This window comes from Lineus longissimus, chromosome 1 (assembly GCF_910592395.1).
Source record: "Lineus longissimus chromosome 1, tnLinLong1.2, whole genome shotgun sequence".
Taxonomy (NCBI): Eukaryota; Metazoa; Nemertea; class Pilidiophora; order Heteronemertea; family Lineidae; genus Lineus; species Lineus longissimus.
Genome location: NC_088308.1, coordinates 8,173,181 through 8,195,318, shown reverse-complemented (window position 1 = coordinate 8,195,318; position 22,138 = coordinate 8,173,181). Strand labels below are relative to the sequence as shown.

At 40.1% G+C, this 22,138-nt stretch overlaps 1 protein-coding gene across 1 annotated transcript in view; it reads left to right on the top strand.

Annotated features, from left to right (window-relative positions):
• Positions 1-1,196: 1,196 nt before the first annotated feature.
• The window catches only part of LOC135487800 (neuropeptide SIFamide receptor-like), a 144,505-nt gene continuing 123,563 nt past the window's right edge, over positions 1,197-22,138 (top strand). The window contains exon 1 of the mRNA XM_064771886.1: positions 1,197-1,780. Within this exon, the coding sequence (XP_064627956.1) occupies positions 1,483-1,780 (298 nt within the window). The 5' untranslated portion in view covers positions 1,197-1,482. The remainder of the gene's footprint in view (positions 1,781-22,138) is intronic.

Sequence of the window (22,138 nt, the reverse complement as noted above, 5' to 3'; positions counted from 1 at the left end):
AGGCTTGGATTAGCAATTCAATTATTCTCAGCGACGTCTCGTTGTCCCTAAGTAAATTGCAGTTCATCACATGTTCTAAGGTGTTCCTGCCGCAAACAATCACAAAATGCCTTTTCTATGCCGTGGTCATATCATAGTGTACCATCTTAGGGGCGTTACTACCTGCGGGTCCGCAATAAACCTTACACAGCGGAACGCTTGAGACAGCAGGGATCGCGCATCAATCGTTTATTAATCCCTATACATTTGCATTTAATTAAATGGTTAAAATCGGCTAACAAATGTTAAATGGATTTGATCCCTAAAGCGATTATTGAACAAGTTATACCTTACATCAGGTTTTTTTCGACATCCCATTTGAAAAATGGAATGTGGAATTGTAGAATTATGCAGAAAACTACAAACATGATAGAGTGTTATTGTCATAATAAACATTGGGCGGATATTGAAACAGGTGTTTGGCCATTGACTTATGCCGCTTTTGACAAAATGACGGTAAGACTTCGTCAACACGGATACAAAATTCAATACAAATAAAATTTATGTATTAACGCTCTACTGATGTGCCTTGAAAGTCCCTTTTTAAATGTATGGTTTCTGTCCTCGTAGCACTACGCACACCCAAGTCTAATTAATTTCACAATTTTGCGGCATGAATAGCAAGCTCCTCTCACTGTATGATACGACTTGATCCTCGCTATGATGACCTAGGTACATGGCGCTATGATGACCTTGGTTTCCTGGCCTCCGGGATTGCCCGGGTTCGTATAATGTAGAGCGGACAGAATATTGCTGCGAAGTCTCGACGGTGAACCATTTTACACTACCATAGATATAGACAGGAACATCTCAAAGTAATCAATTCTCGCCAGCTTATTAGTAGCCAATGACACGATAAGTCAGTCTTTAGAATGTTCTCCTTCATTCTTCATTTTATACAACATGATAAAGGCAACAATTTTCATTGTCGAATTAATTCCACTCAACATACGAGAAGGTATTTCAGGTTCAATTAACAAATTAACTCAACGGATGCCTTACTGACATTTCGACACTATCCGATGATAGGTTTTTACTCGAGCTCGACACGACATCGGCAGATATATCTTTGCGCCGGACTGTGGATCTGCGCTCATGCGCATTGTCAACTAAGACTGGGCGAGTGGGATTGCCACATCTGTGAATCGCAGTGAAGGGACGCATCGTGGAATATAGATTTTTCAAATAGTTGTGTGTTAGCAGTGCATAGGTGCGGAAAGTCTAAGCACAGATAGGTTCTCTCGGCGCAGGTCGCCACAAAAACAACAACAGGTAAACATACGGTGGAATATCACTGACACGCTTCATCAGCAAACAGTTAAGAAGTTCTGCACTTTCTATCACTTTTACTCAAAGGTTATGTCAGCTTTAGCGCAATGTAAAGGATAACACTTTTAGGCGGATTTATTTCTTGGATTATTCAAAGAGGAATAAACAAAGAAGATGGAAGGAAATCTTACGGGAAACGCGTCTGTACCTTACAACTTCACCGACGAAGAGGAATACCTTTTGATTACTGGACTTTGGAAACAGCCGTTGCATTTGATTCTTATTTATTCTTTTGCATATTCGGTTGTGTTTACGCTTGCCGTTGTAGGAAATAGTCTCGTTGTCTCGGTGGTGTACAAAAATCCCCGAATGCATACGGTTACAAACTATTTCATAGTGAATCTTGCAATAGCGGATATGTTGGTTTCAGTCATCGTATTGCCGATTACGCTTCTCTCCAATCTTATGTACGGTAAGTCACGCCTTCCTATTCCTCTTTCAAACTTTATTAGGCCAAACAAAAGAAGTTCTTGATCGTCCATGTCCACTCCTACGCAGCACTTTCGCCCCAAAGTAAAAAAACAACTACATCAGATGATACAGGTATCACACCAAACTTTTAAGAACTTCCTTCTGCAACGTTCAAATCTCGGCTATATAAAGCAAGTATCGATTCGAAGGAATCTATACCCATTTTGCACGTGTTTGTCAAGCATTGACGGCTGGTTGACCCATTGCGTGATTTATCATTTTAAAATGAAAAAAGTATTCATTTATCCTATTTGCAAAACCATTGTTGCTATTTGATATGGACAGAGAATCTGAATTGGACACATAGCGAGTTTTTAAAAACGAACACCGCTCGCCGGACAACAAAATATATTTTTCAAAAAAGGACTATCAACAAACCTACTACACGGTGGCCTTTTATTTCACCTTTTAAAGGCATACTGTGTTTTCTATCATTGTATTAGCACAATAGACGAATGTGTCATAAAGCTTACGATGTGGGCACACACACTATCGACAATCGTACCATTTTTATGTTACGGGGAAGACGAGTCCAATGACTAGTTCCTTTGTAATTAGGGGTAGGAGATTCGGTTCGAAATGTTCATTTCAGTTTGTGTGCCGCTCGCTGACTCATGCACTACACTTCTCAGCCTGCCTCGTGATTGGCTAATAGTGGCAGACACTGGCATGGCCATCTGTCGGGAAAGTACTAGAGACAACGTATATTACACAGTGTATTCGTGGATTTTCAAGCATAATTTTTTTTTTTGGGGGGGGGTTAGATCATCATGAGCAAGATAAAATTTTGTAATTTATGAATGAAATAGGCCACTTTTATTGAAATTGGCGAATTTGGAAACTGGCGAAATGGGAAAATGGCGAAGTGGGCACATGGCGAGGTGGGAAATGGCGAAATGGGAAGACACCACGGATATACCTTACAGAAACCATCAGTTGATTCCAAAGAAACACTGCCACGACAAAATCAGGCCCCCGGCGGTTGCTCATTTAGCGCCACCCCGTGGGTCTTAATGACATTATGTTACCTCGGATCAATGAGGTTATACCTCGGCCGCATTAGTATTGCTACCCCAAAATAACAAAGAACATCGTCAGTAGACTCATGCTTCCTGCAAACATAACAACTATTGGCCACAGTGAGATAGATTTTTATGAGGAACAAGGAATTCTCAGGGACCTAAATGAATTTGTCTCAAAATAACGCTTTTCACTACCATCCTGAGATACAGATTTTATAAACTCCTCCCTCGTATGCAATTGAAATATCGAGATGCGAGTACATGTATATTGAACACAACTGGTGCCAGGATGGTGGACTATACCGGTCAATGGTAATTTCAGCTACTACTACTTTGTGTTGATGATTTCGGGAGGCTCGTGGCAGTTTGTGGAGATTGGGCAAACTATAGAGGAGGAATTAGCGCTTGCGGCTTAATTACATACAACACAACAAGCGAAGAAGCCCGTAAACCAATCGTATTTGGTCCAGCACCAATAAATCTCCATGAACAGGTCACCTCATAATGGAACAATTACCATCGTCAGCTATTCAATTACCCATCGTCTTTCACTGAAATCGAATTCCGTTGCCCTCGTCTGGGATTCGAACTTTACAGGCTATTTTCCCGGCCTTTGCGGTATTGTTCCAAATTAAATTCAGCGCACTTTTTTGCACACACTGATCACTGGTGAGGTCATTCGAAGAAGTTTAAATATGGGGAAAAAAATTGGTTGATTCCGCGAATGCAGTGAGGCCCTATCGGCCATTTTGACGAGGGTATAAATGCAATTTTACTACCTTCGTTCGGTAGTCTACATACGGTGTCTATCATGACATGACCAAAGAGTGAATGTTTGAGACTTCGAACATCGGCGCTATAAATCAAAACCACGATTGGACAAAATTGTGAAACAGCATCATAGATAAAATGAGGCCCCATTGATTAAGGTTGGATGTACCAGAGTCTTTCAAATAAAGTTATTTGAAAGACTTTGTATGTACATAGACTATAATTTAACAAAAACTTGCTAGAAGCAGTTTTGTTCCTATTTTCATGAATCCTTCGTACTCGCTGCACAGTTGGCAGAGAAGCATGGCCCTTGTTAGACTGGCCATTGTCAGACAAGCCATTGTGAGCCTCTGGATTTTAGTTATCAACATTTTATATGAAGAAAACGTGCCTGTCCTGGCAGCTGCACCCTTTCTCTGGCATAAGCTATTTATGTCGACATAATCCGTCAACTTGGTGTCATCTCCTCGTGGGGAATGGGAAATAGACATCTGAGTGGCTATAGACGTACTCACAGATCAGCTCGAACTAAGTAGGTGATTAAGACTTTGACGAAAGCGAAGGCGTCCGAGGCACGTACGATTGACAGCTTTATGCTTGTAGTACATGAAGGCATCATCTATCGGAGTGAGACAGCGGAAACTTATCAGCACCTGTCATCTCTGAGGTCATTCTATAACGTTTTTGTTGGTTGCTTTTACCATACTTCAATGTTTCAACAGACAAAAGACATCGAAGAAAAAGAGCAGTTTCTATAGGGGGAAACAGCGAAAATGTGTAAGACCGTAATTCAGCCTTCCAAAACAATGAGAGCAAACATCATCCCACGCAGAAACGGAATCACTTAAAAACACTACACTGCATTCGATTGCCGATCGATGGCGGCAACTCGACTAGGTGGGTTTCCTCCGCGGCCTCCTAGTCTTACGTATAAATTGTCCAAATTTTTTACAGACAATAATGTCCTTGTTGACGCTTATTTCTCTATACGGTATTTCCTTAATAGATTATTATCATCCATTCCCGGTCTTTCAACCATGAAGACCCACCTGTTCCATAAGCTGTGTAATTTCGTGTTTAAAAAAAACATCATCACTGCTATGTCCTCTTATCAGTCTCTGCCTTTTGGACGAGACTTCTTTATTACAGCACAATATCGTGTCCAGGTCGATGTTGCATATGTACGTGAAAAGAACAATGTACTTCAAAAGGATTCTAGCTAGCAACCACCATATCCGCAAATCAGAAGCCGTGACTTAAGGAGATACAATAAGGGCTCATAAGTTGACGAAGACAGCGGCATGTCCACACATACGCCGATACAAGGCGGGCAGCGGACAACACTGTATCTCCACGATGACATGTAATACCAAGTATAGATTAGAGAAAAATGAACAACACAAAAGAATCCCATAAATATACGGATTTGCTTCAGATTGCATGATGCTCAGTTATTTTCTGAATTGATCACGTTTATGTAGATTGGCATTTGATCTAATTTTTAATTAGCTTGATGTATTACACATAAAATAATTCAGGCAGAAGCTATCCGATAAGTTCACCGGTTAATGAATTAGAGCTAATTTAATTACAAAAAGCCCCATATATTCAAAATTAGAACTAAGTGCTAGTATATCTAATTCTAACCAATAGCTGGTTAAACATCTTCTTTAATCCATACTTGGCAATAGTCATTTCGTTCGACTTCTTCTAATAAATATTTTGATGGATAACCATGAATCAGACTACTACTTTAAATCCACCTTAAATGATTATGTCGGTTATCTGCGATTTTCTCGATCGTGATACTTGATGCATTTTCTGTTATCAGTGTCCTCCAGTGCAAAATCCTCCGCCCCCAACTTAACCAGATTATCCTGCCTGATTAACCAGCTACTGAACCAGAACGATTTCAAATTCAATCGTTCAACTTGAAAGAATATCGTAATGAACCTTGAATTTTTAATCATGTCATCCATTTTATATAAAGTTGATTTCAATTGCTCCCCCTAACGCAAATCATAACGCTTTTAATGGATAGCCTTGAATTCGCTGTCGGGGATTGTAATCTTAAAGAGAGGCACAGTGATGGCAGTCACGCAGTGACACGTTGAATTGGCAGGAAGACTGATTAACGTTGAGGTAGCGAGTGCTCATTTCTTTTTTTAAACGTCTCAGTAGTTGATGAAGGTCTGTCTGAGAGCTAGCTTATCATATTATAACAGCATTGCCCGAGCAAACATAACTGGACGGCGTATAGCATGTTTAGGCTTGAGAAGTCTGTAAAGAAAATTTTGCAATATGGTATCTTTTAATCCGGAGTGGCTCTGAATATAACAATCCTAATAGGGACTATGGGTGATATGAATTAAGACTAGCAAATGCTTTTACTCCGGTTTTGTACAGAAAGGCCTAGTGTAAATGTACATGAAGATTTAGATAAAAGCATTTGCTAGTCTTTATTCATATCACCCAATGTCTAATCAGGATCGTGTACATTCTTAAAAATTAAGATTATTTTGCTTAGGTTTTTCAGCCAACACAAGAATGAGAAAAGAAATACCCTTGAGGTTTTTCACAACCTGAGAAGCATTTAGGGATTTTTCATTTCTGGGTGGGGGGGGGGGGGGGGGGGGGCAAACTTGTGCTGGCTATGGGAAATTCTAAAACAATTAACAACATCTCAAAAGCCTCTTTTTTAGGTGTTACGTCGGTGCAGAACTTAATCAGACTTCAACCAGGAAATGTTAAACACTGCGTGGTGGCAGTGATTAATTTTCACCTTGACGGTATCAAACTAATTGAATTAGAGTTATTTTCAATTAACCGTTGGCTGCTGACACGACGTCCTTGATTAGGATCACGTAGACATGCGACTTGAATAAAACAGAGTTGGCAAGTGGCATACCTCCCTTTTGGTCGAAATGACAGCTCATTATCACAAAATGGCCTGTGGCTTTAAACGATATTTCAGTTATTACTCTCTGATTTTTTAACGTTAATGTAAACAAATTTTATTTTTATTTTTCCAGAAAATCATATCAATGACCGTTTGGATCGTCACATGCTTTTTTGGAGCTGATACTATTTTAAGCACTAAAAAACCTTTTATATTCCAAAGGCCTTGATTTTACCACTTTTATTTGATACAACCTACATGAAATTTAACTGCCCACTCCGGTACTGTTGACAAGCCACATAGTGCTATTCCTCCGTTTAGCGGAACGGTTCCGTTATAATTTCATATTCTTTTGCCCCACTCGTATTTTAATCTCCGAAAATGACACGTGTTTGGTTTTCTCGAGAACGACGCCACACAAGATGTCCAAAATAATTGAATCGTGGACTGTTACCGACGTAGTGTATATATCACTGTATCCTGTCCACATACCTCTGGCTATAAGGAATGATGTAGATATTCCAGGATCTCCATTTCTACAATTTCCTGCTTTTTCTTTGATGTTTGCAGTTGTTTGCCGAGGGGCTTTACCGCAGAGGCATCTTTGAAGACAGTGCGTACGGCGTCAATTTAAATAGTTTAAGAATTTTATTGCATAGGTTTGCTTCTAGTCGAGGCCTTTCATAATTTCTTCATTTTTATTCAACATTACCTCCTGGTGGACTTGGACCGAGTATCACTGATACCCCAAATGTCTTCACAAGCTCCGACCAGTGCTATAAACTATACGGCGTGGAGACGCTACATGCTAAGTAGCCGGTATTGTTGCGTCTGTTTCGCATACCTTTTACACATAAGGCATTTAGAACCCTTCAACCGGCTAAATAGCGTCTGCACAGTTTATTCCAATTCTGTGCTTCGGAACAGCCAAACGAAAGTAAAATTGATCAGCCATGATTTTCACGACAAGCTAATAGTCCGAGAGCTGCTGAGCGATTTTTATTTAACATACAGGCTACAAATAATTTGAATGTGTTGTGGGATAGCGTACGCCTACCTGACGATAGAAACCCAATATTTAAGTTTTCCCAGTGGTGGCCGGGTGTAAGAGATAGAGGGGTTCGAATTTTTGTTAATGACTTCATCATTGGACCACGAATGGGAGCAAAGTACAGGAGCACAAGCACCACTGTAAACGTAAATCTTGAACGGTTGGATGTACATGAATTACCAACGGATAGAAATATGGTGCCTTTGAGTGAGATAAGCATGCATAACTTATTTTGGTTGTCGCATTCGCAGTTAATCTGGCAAATGGAATGGGTGATTACATCATACGCTGTTATACCTTGCTGCCTCCCTGAACAACTGCAAACGTAATCACCATGATTAATTATGCATTAGCGAAATCGGTTACGAATGAAATAATTTTGTCTTTGATCATATACCGTGAATATGCACTGCCGTCCTCTCAGCAAAGTTAAATTCCTGGATGAACTGAGTTGTTTTGTCGATCCTTCAGAAACCCGAGTATCATATAGTAACTCATGAATACCAGACAATGACAACTGTGCTGATGTTTTCATCACCACAAATGTTACTGACAGTAATATTGTTTGATCGCGATTTATCTGGTATCCGTCATTTGATCAATTTCGCTTTATCATCACAGGGATTGACACGTTTGACAAAAGCGGTGTCACATGATTATGATATTGAGTTCGAATAATGACGTTGGCATGACACCCCAATCACGCTTTTAACACAAACGCTGTGTGAAGCGCGGAATTAGCAGGCCCTGCAATACCGACAAGTTGTGAAGGGTGGACAAGTGGATGTTTTAATGTCACCGGGGTATTCCGAGCCCGCTTTGATCCAAGTGAGCCCTCTGCGTGCACAGCGATGTTCCTGCGTCAGGCGTGCGTGCCGGCCCGAATATTACGAATGCTGCGTTTTTCTACTACATGTAAATACGAGTTGAAATGGTCAAATACTTTCAGAAAAATAGTTTACTAATGCGACAAGAGAAGTACAAATATACTAAAGGGAAAATCGGGCCATTCCTTTAATGTACAAAAAAATTAAATCGACCAACGCAGTTTTCTCATGGCCACCGGAACGCCAATCCTATTGTTTGACGTCGTATGCTGAAAAAATTGGATATGTTTAGGCGTCAGCGTTGGCGTTCCGAGAGCGAAAGCATAAAAAAGAGGTCTGGTGGCCCTTAGGGAACTACTTTTTCTTACTTTTTTTACCAATTGCTTTTATTGTCGCTGTATATTTTAACCGTATCTGGCCAGAGACATCTATTAGCCAGCGTGTACATTCTGTGTACATTTTAATGAATATAGGTTGGTGAAAAAAGTACACCAAGGGTGCTTTAATTCCCACCAAATTTTATATGTGTTTTGAAGAGGCTTTTATCGAAATAATAGTAAAAATTCAAAACATTCCAATACCGATTGCCTGAGAAAAATTGATTTGTGTACAGCATTGCCATCAATCGTCACTCGCGGACTGATATGGGCCTATTAGAATACAAGTTTCAAGCTGGCCAGTGAGACAATATTTCCTTAATTTAATTATCAAAAAGTATATCCCCGTTATGGCCTGGCTCTGTAGATTAAGAATTCACCAAAGATTGAAGAATAAATCCACTTTCACCCTTCACAGTCATGTATTTACCACAGCTTCACAGTTCAGTACGGACTATGTGTCGAATACATGTCTCTGCTCATCTGTTAATGCATAAATTGAAGTTAAATCAACGTCCTTTTCTCCCCCCCCCCCCCCGGACACTGTCGATCCTTGGACGTCTTAAACTATTATTCCTGTACATTTAAACATTATTACACCTACTACAATTGCTTCTGACGCCGCTATATTTCATTCAATCAGTCTTATTAGCAGTCTTGTCAATATTCTCCTGCGGTACGATCTCCAAGTCCAAGAATCCGATACGTATTCAATTTTCTCCGGAGCTAATTTGATTATAGTGCGGAAGAAAGCCGGAACATTTGGCTAAGGCTCAAGGCCAAATTTGCAAAGGAAAGTCAGAAGATTAACTCGCACTCTAATGTAGTGGTGATCTTTTCACTTGACGTGCTTCGCGGTAAATCCGGTCTAAGCGAGTGGGGAATTGTGTCAACTTCTCATCTTTCTTTCTCTCCAGCCGCCGCAGCACTTAACGGTAGATCGTCATAAGATCGCGCCAAATGCCGAAAAAAAGTCAAACTGCGGAGATTGGTGTTCTCTTTATAGGTTGTTGTATTTGTATTGCTGGTTTTAAATTTTGTGATGCGTTATATAGCAACGACACAAATGGGGAAGTATTCCTGTGTAGGGATATCTGCCATCACTCCACTCCATGGTGAAGGGTCGCACATGCCCCTTCCCAAACATCTTACTTTTTCCCAAAGCACGACCATGCCCGCGCCCGCCACCGATCTCATCTTTCCTCAATCGTACGAGTCTGCCGGTATCGTGACAGAAATGTTACATGTAACAATAACTAGATCTATCAAATCCATTCGAGTAAGGATCCATACGAGTATAGAATCCATGCAGTGTAAAATAGTTTTAGCCTGAAAATTATGTTTATACCAGAGTATGAGACGCAGGACTCACCTGCAACACTTTTCACCCAATGGCGGATTCGTTTGTTCAAGTACATATCAAATTAGATGCTATTGGGTACAATCTGTAATCTAATATCCTATCATGGCGGATGCTATTTGAAACGTTCTGTAAGTTTCTCTCTCAATCCAGTAGTTATTTGACTTAACTTTTCATGGAATTACTACGATACCTGGTTGACTAAGGATATCCTATTATGATCATTCTCGAATCCATTTTTTAAAAGAGCAGATAATGCTGGCATCGATGCGCCGCTTTCTTTTCTAATTCCTTATGCTAGTTCATCGAAGTAGTATTTGTTAGATACGGAGCAGCACTTCATGGAACTAGGAGAAGTAATGCGGCAATGCGAGATCTCCGTACATTTCTTGTCGTCTATAAGACGAAGAAATCTATGTGAGCATGGCATGTGCATGTGCTACAGAGTTTTGTCATCATTCTGATTTATTAGATTTTTTCTTTAGTCATACCGAGAGGAATATCCGGGGTTCTGTAATTTTACCTCAACGCAAAAACTCTGTTTTCTATTATCAAATCTGTAGACTTGTCAACGTACAACATATTTAATCCAAGCATTATTCGAAGTAGGAGATTGATATCAGATCATTCACGTTTGTATAAATGCTCTTTAATTTATTGTTTTTGATTATTGTGATTTTTCGGCAAAGTATTACCTTGGGTAACTCTAAGGTATTACTCAGAAATATTGTCTTTCACCCAGAAAAAAGCTATAAACCTGTCACTTAATGTCCGGTACTTGGCTCTTATGTTTAATTCAGACATCGTCCAGGCAGTCTGTTCTCATCTACAATAATTTCATGAGATCACATTCTACTTTGTAAATGAATATTACAATTTGTATACCGTTCTGTAATAGCCCTCATTTGGTGGGTTCTACATGTGTATGGATTAAATTAAATTAACTTCAATTAAATTAAATTAAATTAGATTAAATTAAATTAAATTGAATTAAATTAAATAAACTGTAGTATGCCTCTTGCCAAACATAGCATAATTTTCAGCAAACGCGATCATGTCCCTGCCATCTTGCCTTTTTTCCCTATCTCTGCCAATATCAAGACAATAACGTTGCTAAAAGGACCTATAAAAACATCGAAACGAAGTATGCGATGACGTTCCTCATCAGGAAGCTATACGCGCGATTGAGATGCAAGACTCACCTACGATCTTCGCTCTTCGTTTCTCTTACCATTGTACAAAGTGCCCACCCGTGGATACGTTTAGTTAAGTGCATATCGAATTACTTGGAGCCAATCTGTTTCTGGTCATTAGTTCATTATAACAGATACTGATGGCATCGATGTACCGTTCAGTACGTACGCACGCTTTCGTAATTTTTCATTACTCCCTCCTTGTACGCATGCGCACGAAAGAGCCAAGACTCCCATTTGCGTCCGTACGCAAAACCACTCTGAGTCCATACTGTTGTATGTTTATAAATCATAACCTGATTGTCTCATCTTCCTCATACTTAGTGGGATTTTTAACGGTGAAGAAACCAGTTCCAATCGTCTTTTCAAGCCCCCCCCCCCCGCACAGCTGTACGCATGGGTACGTAAATTGACCTTAAATCTGAACCCTGAAATGAACGGCCTTTTTAGGTCAGCAAGTAAGAATGGTGGAGGTTATTTACACAATCGCTGGTTTGTTTGTCCGCGTCTTCCAACCATTCCCACCTGAGTGTACCACAAATATCAAAGACATTCGACCTTTCAGTCTCCTATATTTGACAACCTACTCCATCATTCGAGACAATACTCAATAGACCGACAAGAACCTATGAGTGACCTTGGTACATCATTTAAGCAGTTCCGCTAACACTTGTAACCGGAGTACTCCGCAGATATCAGCGCTTTTTCCACATTTTGCTTTCTCTTTGACAGCCTCCATCCTGTTTTACAATTGGCTAATCCAAAATCGGCTTGGGATTGTTGTATTCAATCAATTCAACTACAGGTTGTCATGTAAAGTGAAACAGCCAACCAAGCAAAGATTGTTGGTGCTACGTCTTACTTAAAACTTACGAGATCGTGTTGCCGATGTCTTCATCGAAGGCTATTATACTTCTACCAGGTTGAAGTAATGTTGGAGCAGCGGTGTGGTCCAGTTGGTGTCGGACTCGCGGTCGATAATCGTCAGTTCGATTCCTGTCAGGCAAAACCTGCTTGTGGCTATTATTGGTATAGAACTAGACGTGACGGCAAGTCGGACAGAATGTAGTTGAGTGCATAATAGCATTGGTGTAACCTGTCATCCCTTTGAAAGTTTGTCGTTCGAAATACTTAACTACCTTGGTTTGAGGTTCTCTTTTTTAATAATTGATGAATTGATGTATTAGCTTCGTGTTGACAATATAGGTTTGGCGAGTTAATCATAATGTCTTGGGTTGGTGTAAGAGGTGTCGAAAACAGATTCTCAGTGGATACTGCCTAAAATATATCAACGTTGAGGGGTTTCAGAAATTACATTCATATCTCACTGCCGGTGTAGAAGTTTAAAATGTCCTAGGATAGAATGCCCGGGAAACAAAGGATTCTATTATGCTCTTCAATCTCTGAGCTATTGACGGTCAGAGTCTCTATAGAACCATATTGCAGAATACAATAGGGCCGGACACTTTTTCCTGGGGGGCATTTGTTACTGTTACACCGGTCTTGTTTGTCTCACGAAACACTACTCGAGCGAAGCTTCCATTTCACCCAACAACTTCGCCTGGCGCCGTCGTAGTGATCGATGAAATAACCAGTGCCTTCAATTCGGTAATCGCAAGCGTCTAAAGATAGTCTAAATTGGGCCGATAATTTCTTCACAAATAGTTACATTGCGCTAACAATAAAAACAGGGACGTATAAAACGTCTATGTAAAGGTCCTTGTATGATTTAATCGAAAACAGTGTGGTTAATACACAATTCCACTCACACGATTTCCGGACATCACATGTACGGATCATACGGCTTCACGTGTTTGATGGGCTAGCTCTGATGCGCTGTCAAGAATAAATTGTCATGAACCAGAAGCATCTATTCCGAAAGCTTAATAAATATACAATGTATTCTTTTCATCACAGTTAATATTTTCTATGAAATGGCAAGCGGGGGAGTCGCGTGGCGCAGTTCACTCGTCTTTTTCTTCATCTCCTTCAAGGCATTTTTCTGGTATATGTGGTGAAGCCTTTTTCTTTACACCCACCATAAACAATTCCACTCTCTCGTTGCAAGGGCTTTAAAATTGCAAAGGATTTGCCTGCAGGCAAGAAAGTAGGTTAAATCGTAAGATACTGGGCAAGTTTCGGCCATCTAGCCCAAGGGCTTACGAAACGTGCCCCGCTTTTAGACGAGGGGCGACGACTACGGCGACGGACGTCGCGGTATTGTATAAGCTCCCCACATGTGAGCTAAAAAGCAGTATTTGGTTCGTCTCAGTTTTCGTTAGCATTACTGTGGGGTGTATCACAATGTCAACAACCGTACTAATTTACCAAAGACAATTTGAAACTAGCCCCAAACTGTTCTTTAATCATCATTAGCTGTTTGATCGACATTTTAGTGTGTACGCCAAGGTGTGATTAACATACCATAGCACAGTTATAGTAAAAGAAGCCATTATTCAGACTATTTGACAACAAATACCTCCTTGCCAAAAAAAACATATATGACGTCTTCATAACCATGATAACGATGAAACATTATTGTTAACACGACTCGCCCGGAAATGAATTCTGTTTCAGAAGAAAAAAAGGCGGAATGAAAGAAATTAAGGAAGACTAGGTTTAGCCCGAGGCGTTTGTGGTTGCAATGCTTTGACAGTAATTGATCATGAATCCAGAACGCGCCGGTCGGCGTTGATGATGATGTTGAGATGGCTGATAGCTAAGTTTCCTTTTCATCTCAGGAAGTCCACGAAAATCGGAACATTATCTACCGGGCAATTTTGTCTGTTCTTGAATTTATATACTCTGGTTTCACTGATCTGAGACCGTTTCTGATTTGAGTCAGGCCTCAGTCGTTGTTCGATGCCATTTTTTTAATGTTAAATTTATATAAGCAATGGGTTGTGGACGATGGTCATGACGGCTTGTTCCGGCTTGGCCGATGTATCGACTTTGTTGTAATTGAAGCGGTCTTAGATCGGACTTTTTTTTCGTCTCAGGAAGCTCATAAGATCCGAACGTACACCTGCCGTGCAATTTGTCCATTGTATAGTTGTAACTACACATATAGCATGAAAAAGAGGGTACTATCAATGTTCCATTATCGGGTTTTCAGTCCATTATTCGACAGGAGAGTAGTAGTTTGAAAGATGGCCGACTGGAGGCAAGAAAGTAGGTCAGATAGTAAATATCGAAGAAAAAGTCTGGTCATATTGCCTACAGTTATGATCACGCCAAGTTCCGGCCATGTAAAGCCCAAGAGCTTGTGCCGAAATGTACTTCGGCGACAAAACCTTGATAAAAAATTTTTTTTGTGCAAACGACATAGCTATGCTAATCAATTGACCTGGGGGACAGTATATGTAGAAGATCCGGTGTTATACATTTCCACCACAATTGAATCGGCCGCCATTGCTTTGAAAGAACGGAGTCGTATACCTTTTTCGGATTTTTATGGAGGTGAATGTATCCGTAAAGGCGGTGAAGAGGTGAACAGCCTTTCGCACTAGCATCTGAGTACCTCCAGTACATTTGGAAAGCTCTATTATTAGCATCAATGTTTTTTTTTTATATCAATATTAAAAAACAAAACATTTGAATACATTCGGGAAGCTCTATAGAGTGCACATGCAATATCCTCCGTCCATTCAGTTTGTCATGTCAAACGAGTACGCCGTTCATAATTACTGGTGGTCGAGGAAAATAGAAATGCCTTCATACACAAAAGCCGTAGTGCTTTTTTATGCAAACGATTTGTTGCACTTTGGTATTATATATATGTGTACACAACAGCATTGTCGAAACTTATATCCAGGTCGAATTTACACAATTTGAAATTTTGAATTTCAATTACAAATGTCAAATGTTTAACGAACGGCGTAAGCCTTTAAAGTTCCCTGTTGCCAGGGTAACGAGTAGCTCCAAGCAAGCCAATTTATTTTGACTAGGAATGATTTCAAAAAGTGCTCCCACAACTGCTTGGATTGCGTCGCCTATATCCATCTAAAAGTTCTATGAGATACATTTTTTATACAGCTAGTACGACGTTTCACCTGCGGCCGTACTCAAAATAACCCGTGATAGATGCTGTTTTTTTTACGAAGACACAGGCTGCATTGTCAATTATTAGGTGGAAATAAGACCATACCAAAATAAAATTTAGAAACATAATTGCTGTTCATGTACCTTTGCTCATTTCATTCCCGTTTCGATTACAAGCGGTTCCGGCACTTTCTGAGTTTCAGAAGAAAATATATTGATGCTGAAGAAGCAGCGAAGTCCATTGCAGTTGAAGAAGTACAAATTGCAGGTAAATCGCTACAAATTAAATGTAATTGCAGCGAAATCCTTTAATGAAATGTCATTTTACCTTTGCCAATTTCAATAGTTACAACTTGGTCTTTCACTCACAATTTCTTGATCTCTAAGATGGGAAATGAAATGGGATTTCAGCCGGAAATAAATTCAGTTTGCAGGTAATCCATCAAAAGATACTATGAGAAAGAAACACAATAAGATTATCTTGACATGCTTGAGGCAATTTGTCCGCTGTAATCTTTCATTCTGTCTATAATAGAAACACCTTGCGCGGAAATTGAAGTCCATATAGATTTGAAGAAATCCAGAAAACAATTGGAGTCCTCAGAAAACCCAGCAACTCCAGAATGACCGTTATAATCCAAACTTGTGTAGAAGCTAGAAATTTCCTAGAACATAGAATTTCGGGGAAGCAATTGACTCTTTAATGCGCTTTCTGCGCTATTGACTGACATGGCCTCTATAGAACCATATATCATAACCCGACAAAATTCAATAGTACAGTAATTGATAAAACCGCAAGCCATCATCGGGTAGAATGCAACAGGCCGGACACTTTTTCCAGGGGACATTTTCTATTTCTACACCGGTCCTATACTTGTTTCGCCCCAAATTGTTCATAGGCACTGTGTTCCACCACCGGTTTTCAGTGTGGGTTGGTGCAACACCTAGAGCTTAAGGAACAATGCATTGTCAATCAGTCAGTCCCGTGACCTGTGGTCGTGAGAGCGCCATGACAGCTAGCAGCAGTGATTCGTGCACAGGACGCTCTGTTTTCGGCCTCCTAGATCAGTCGTGTTGTTGGTAGGCCTGTCCATTCCTTGGTGTTATCCAGCAAGGTTTTCCTAGGTCTTCCTCTTGTCCTCCCTCCAGGCACTATACCTTGCAAGATGGTCTTTGCAAGAGAGTCGTGTCGACATACGTTAGACAATGCATTGGAAATGGAAAAAAAAATTGATATCAAAAGCTTTCTTTACACGATAATTTGCTTAGTGGTAATTTGAGGATGTCAATGAAAAGATGTGGTCCTTTTGACGTCATTGTCATCGTTATCTCGGAACCATTGTGGCATTTCTGTGGCGTCGGAAGTATTCTGGATTTTCCGTATGCCGAAAATAACGCCGGGAAAATCATAAAAATCAAACGTGACAAAACTCGAGTACAACCAGTAATCGCTGGTCGGGGAATGATATCGATCGCAGTTCGGTCCCATTTTATACTGACAGATAAGAAATTTTTGTCGCATTCGTGGCGCGTTTGCAAACATGTACATTGTACACTCTGAGAACGTTGCCCTAATAATAGCCTTAGTACATGTTAATATTGGCACACAGTCGCTAGGGTTAAATTGAAAAAAGGAGTCAAAAAGTTGCATGGGAGGAAAAAATATGAATGCTGGGTTAGCCGCCTGTATACAGCCTTGTATAACAATATGCTTTATCACATTAAAGAGATCCTGTTGTGGCACAATTCTCTATTTAGCCTAGCTGAACGTAGTAAAAATAACTAAATTGGTGATGACTTCCGATGCAGCTCAGTGGCTATATGATCAACTACCTGTGGGGAACTCGAAACTGCTAACATTTAAGCAATGGACGCTTATTCCCGCCTTCGGTTTTAACCGTTCAAATTTCTCCATTTCTATAAGCGTTTCGCTATAGGTTTCCTTTATGAAAAAATGGTGCGACAGTTTGCTCCAAGATGTTGAGTAATGATGCATTAATGCTCTCATTTTCGCAATTGTTCTTGGATTTTCATTAAACATACCTCGTATAGTGCCGTTTACACGGAGCGACACGTCACGTCAGAGAATATGACCATGCTCCTCGACCTTTGAGAGAATAAAACATGATCAGCCATGACAGCGTTATTGTTTTCCCAACCTGATGACTTTGAGACAAGTTCAGTATCACCTGTCACTGACAGATGCTTTCATAACAGGTGTAAATTTGAAATGTTAAAGGATAGATACCCGGAGGACGAAGATTTTATTGTGCGCTATTGATATGAAGTATTGATGGTAATTTTTAAAAACACAGAACCCTTCGCTATCTACCATAGGGACGGGCATTACTTCCAGGGATGACGCTTTAGGCTGCTCTCGATTCACTAGGGTTTTTTCGATAATCCCCAGAAACGCAAACGTGAACGCCTGTCTCATGGCCCATTGTTCGACCTCCCGATAACTATGTCGAACAATGGGAAAGGTGTTCGCGTTGGCGTTTCGGGGAGGCTGCGAAAACTCCCTTATGCCGAGACATTGGTCTACACTTTTGGCTACAGTTGTTTGATAAATAGCTAACTGTGGGAATGATATGTAGATAGATGACATAATTGTGCATAGCAGTATTCTTTGAAGCTGTGTGAATGTGGACATGCTTGAAGACATATACAATGTAGGTCTTTTGACTGTACGTTCAACTCTTTGAACTACAGTCACACTGATCAATAAATAAAAACAATAAAATCTTAAAGTTACATTAGGTGAAAAAAGAATTAAAAAAATCATGCAACTGGCCCCCAGTTGCATGACAATCAACTTTACTGCATACGAATTTGAGGAAAGCAATTACGCAGCGACACGTCAGTCTTGTGGGCGTTATTGTTTCGCTAAACCTGATATCACGATTACCTTGGGAAAGGTCAAGGCCATCTCTCAGTCATCGCTGTCAATTTCTTAATAAATTATATAAGCTGTATTATGTGGCTCTCTTTAATGAAAATCTGACGACATATCATCGTTCATACCGTATTACTGATGAATTTAGGTAAGCCACGATATGGTGCGATTAGATTTCTACCCGATCGATTGAATTGTAGGATTAATATGATTATAAGACAAATGACAAAAAATGTAGATGATGGCGTGGCTACAGGAAGCGGATTTCTCTGGGGATTTAATAATAATTGCTATGGTTAATTATCTCATCAGTAATGCCAAGCTTTTTTAGATGCAGTCATTATACTACTCATCGACAGAGAAGTGTAGCAAGTCGAAAATAGTAAATTGTATACACTGGAAGATTGTGTTTTGAAAACGTGTTAAAAGCCTTAGCGAAAACAAGAATATTTAAAGTGATACTATGATGTGATTTACAACTTTGCGGAAATACGTCCGTTTTTAACTGTTGAGCACAAATGTAAAGCTCAAATTTACCATTTTTGATTAGATTTATTATAAAATCGCTGAATGTAAACCACCGCGACCGCGAAAATGTTCATGTTGTGACGTCATCAACGAAAACGGCATCGAAGCGAGCCGTCCGGGCGGGATTAAACCATCAATTTCTAGAAAATGTGCATTTCGATTCGAAAACCTTACCGATTTATGAGAAAGTGACGTAGTCATTTGTCAAATCAGCTAAAACATTATATGGTGAAATTTGACACGAGTTACCCTTTAAGCATGTTCCATACAAAATTCACGTCTGGACCTGCTGAACGAAACCGTTATATCATTATTAATCCTCAGGCGGCACAACAGTCACTGATGTGGGCGTTTTGCTGTCGTAGCCATGGAAACAAAACCTTTGAATACTTTTTGGCATTTTGTGACCATCCTCCTTCTCCATCTCGTCATCGTCGTCATCGCCGTCCCCATCACCATATCATCGTCATCGCTCTTGGCCCATGGGCGGCAATAACGCAATACCAACAAGTCATTTCCAATGAGACTTGTTTTCAGTCATAGTTTAAGCAATAACGGTGATAGTTTAAGCAATAACATACATTTCATTTCCGTTCATTTTCGTTTAACGGTTTAGCCCATCAATTTTAGAGAACTGTTATTTATTATTAGCTATCGTAAATTGAACAATGCCAACACCCCGAAAAATAAACCATGACATGTTGTCTGGTAATCACACACCTTAACACTATATCCGTTAAAAACAATTTTTATCTAATTCGAGTTGCAAACTTTCGGTCTGCTATTAATGTAATAAAAAATCTTGATGAGTCGTGAAACATATCAAAGACAGCTGCTCTATCGACGTATAATGATAGTCATTTTGAGTTTATCAGACAAGAGATGATTGTGGTTTTTTTTACTAGGGTTCTATTACCCGTAACATGATCGCTGGCATGGGCGTGGCTAGCGGGGGGGGGGGGGAAGGGGTGGTGAGGATGTCACCAAAAACATGTTTTGACCGTTATTCTGGCCGAAAATTTTCGAAAAATGTCATTTTGAATTACGGATCACAGGTGAAATTTAACCAGTTAAGGATAACATTGAAAACGGCGTTACCATAGAGAAGCAAAGTTTCGCCGTATTTTGCTCCGAATTCCTAGTTTTCGAGGGAATATCATGTGCCACTATCGATGGTTATCAGCTGCATCAATATCAAAAATGAAATGTATCTTCGGGGGTTTCCAAAAAATCACGCCGTACATGTAGGTCAACCGGCAAAAATTGTCGATGGGGAGAAACATGCACCTGTTTGACGCTCAAAATGAATGCGCGTAAAATCTCTGCAAAAATTGCCGTCTTATTGTTATAAAATTGTCCTCGTTCGAATTTATTTGGTAAAATTCTTCTCACGTAGGCATTTTCTCGTCCTAGGATTAATGATGTCATGACAAATTATTTCAGGTAATTGTGAATATCCTGTTGCATTTCCATTTTGAAATTTATTACCGTAATTATCGTAATCGTGACTTATTAATGTGCAGACTGCTTCCTTGCGGTTGATCAGTACTGATTTACTGCCTTTTGGCAAAGTTGATTAAAATTGAATGGAGAGACGTCGTTAATTTTGGTACGTGTTCGTGAATCAGCGTTTCTTATTGAAACAAACCATTTTCCATGGCAACAACAATAATAAGCGATCATCCATAATTTGTTTTGACAAATATTAGGCGTTCGCTTGGGTGAAAAGGGCGTTAATGAACCATGCACGTTTTTCCCTAGTTAGATTTACGGGTTAGCCCCAGATTTAGCTGCAGACTTCTAAAAACAGCATCTACGTTTATTTGCTTTGCCGATTTAGGTCTGTTGACGATCCAGAAAGAGGTTTCATGGGGGTTGATGTTATCAAGATTTGCCCTGATGTCGCCTCGATAGGACTGTGGTTTAAATTGGGATTTAGGCCTAGGTGCGAGCGGGCTTTGTCTAAAGACAATAGACCGTTGGTATATTGGGAAAGGCCTGAATTCTCTGAATTGCAAAAAAGCCCACATCAGCGCATGTCCATGTTGGTTTCATTGCTGAATTCCCAACTTGTTCCGTAGATTGGTTTAACATCACTTGACAATCGGTAAGATTTAGCGAGATATCGCACATTTTTACATCTTTAAATGTTTTATATTCGACCACGTGTCGGCACAGCTTCATATAGCTATTCCGTGGCGAAATTCCCCATCTGGACGCCGTGGTTTCACCAAGGCAGAGTCGATTCGGGGAGTTTCGAGAGGTTGTCGCCCGAATTGGTGACACCTCGCAAGACGGGGATCCTTGCTTGATGCGGCCACAGCCTGGGTTGCTGTGTGTAATCACCGGGCCAGGGAGGAAGAGCGACTCTTGAACTTCTTTTAGTTTTTTTCATAAAAAACGCAAACACCATAAATCACCATGATCGAACGTACTTCTTCGGGGGACGGTAATGAAGGGTCTGTCTAGAAATGTTTGTTTTGTACTCTTTTGAAATTAGTGAAAGTGATTGATGACCCTTAAATGATTTTTCTTAGATCAGACTGTCTCAAAAGGGAATCAATAATAATCCATGATGATTGCATATTGACTCTAGTTCTGTTCCAATACAGAATATTTTCTACAAACGTCATCAATGTTGATTGATCAACAAATGCTCCGTTCCACTGGTTATATGTATGTGACTAATGGGCCCGAACCAGCCAAGCAGAAAGATGAATGTATCATTGTCAACAAAGCGGACGCCCTATATATGATTGGTATCATTCGTGACTAACGCGCGACGGAAAGAGCCACTGAACATCCAGGTGTGTGGTTTCTGATATGAACGTAGCATTTGTTCGGCCTGATAAGGTTGAACAGAGACCGATGTAGAAGTCGAAAATGTTCCCTGGAAAAATTGTTGTGACGGATAATTGTATCTACATGTAGTTCTATAGAGGCCGTGATCATCAATAATTCAGCGATTAAAGCACATAATAGAATCATTTGTTCCCGGACATTCTATCCTGGGAAATATCAAACTTATACACCGGTCATAGGAGCAAATGTGAACACTCAAAGGCCATTTAATTTTTATAAACGGTGTTATCGGGCATAACTCGTTTTTCATATAGCGCTCGATCCGCCGCGGAGATTGTTTCTAGTATCGGCAGTTTCTTGTCACGACCTACATGTGGCTCTTATAACTCGTGCAAAGGTTCTGCTTTATAATGAAGATACAAATGATTACATATCAAGCAATCGATCGCGCATCGTGTGCATTTACTTAGGATACGCTATTTATTTCTTCTGACAGTGTTATGACATCTCAATGCTTTAACTGAATGCCGCG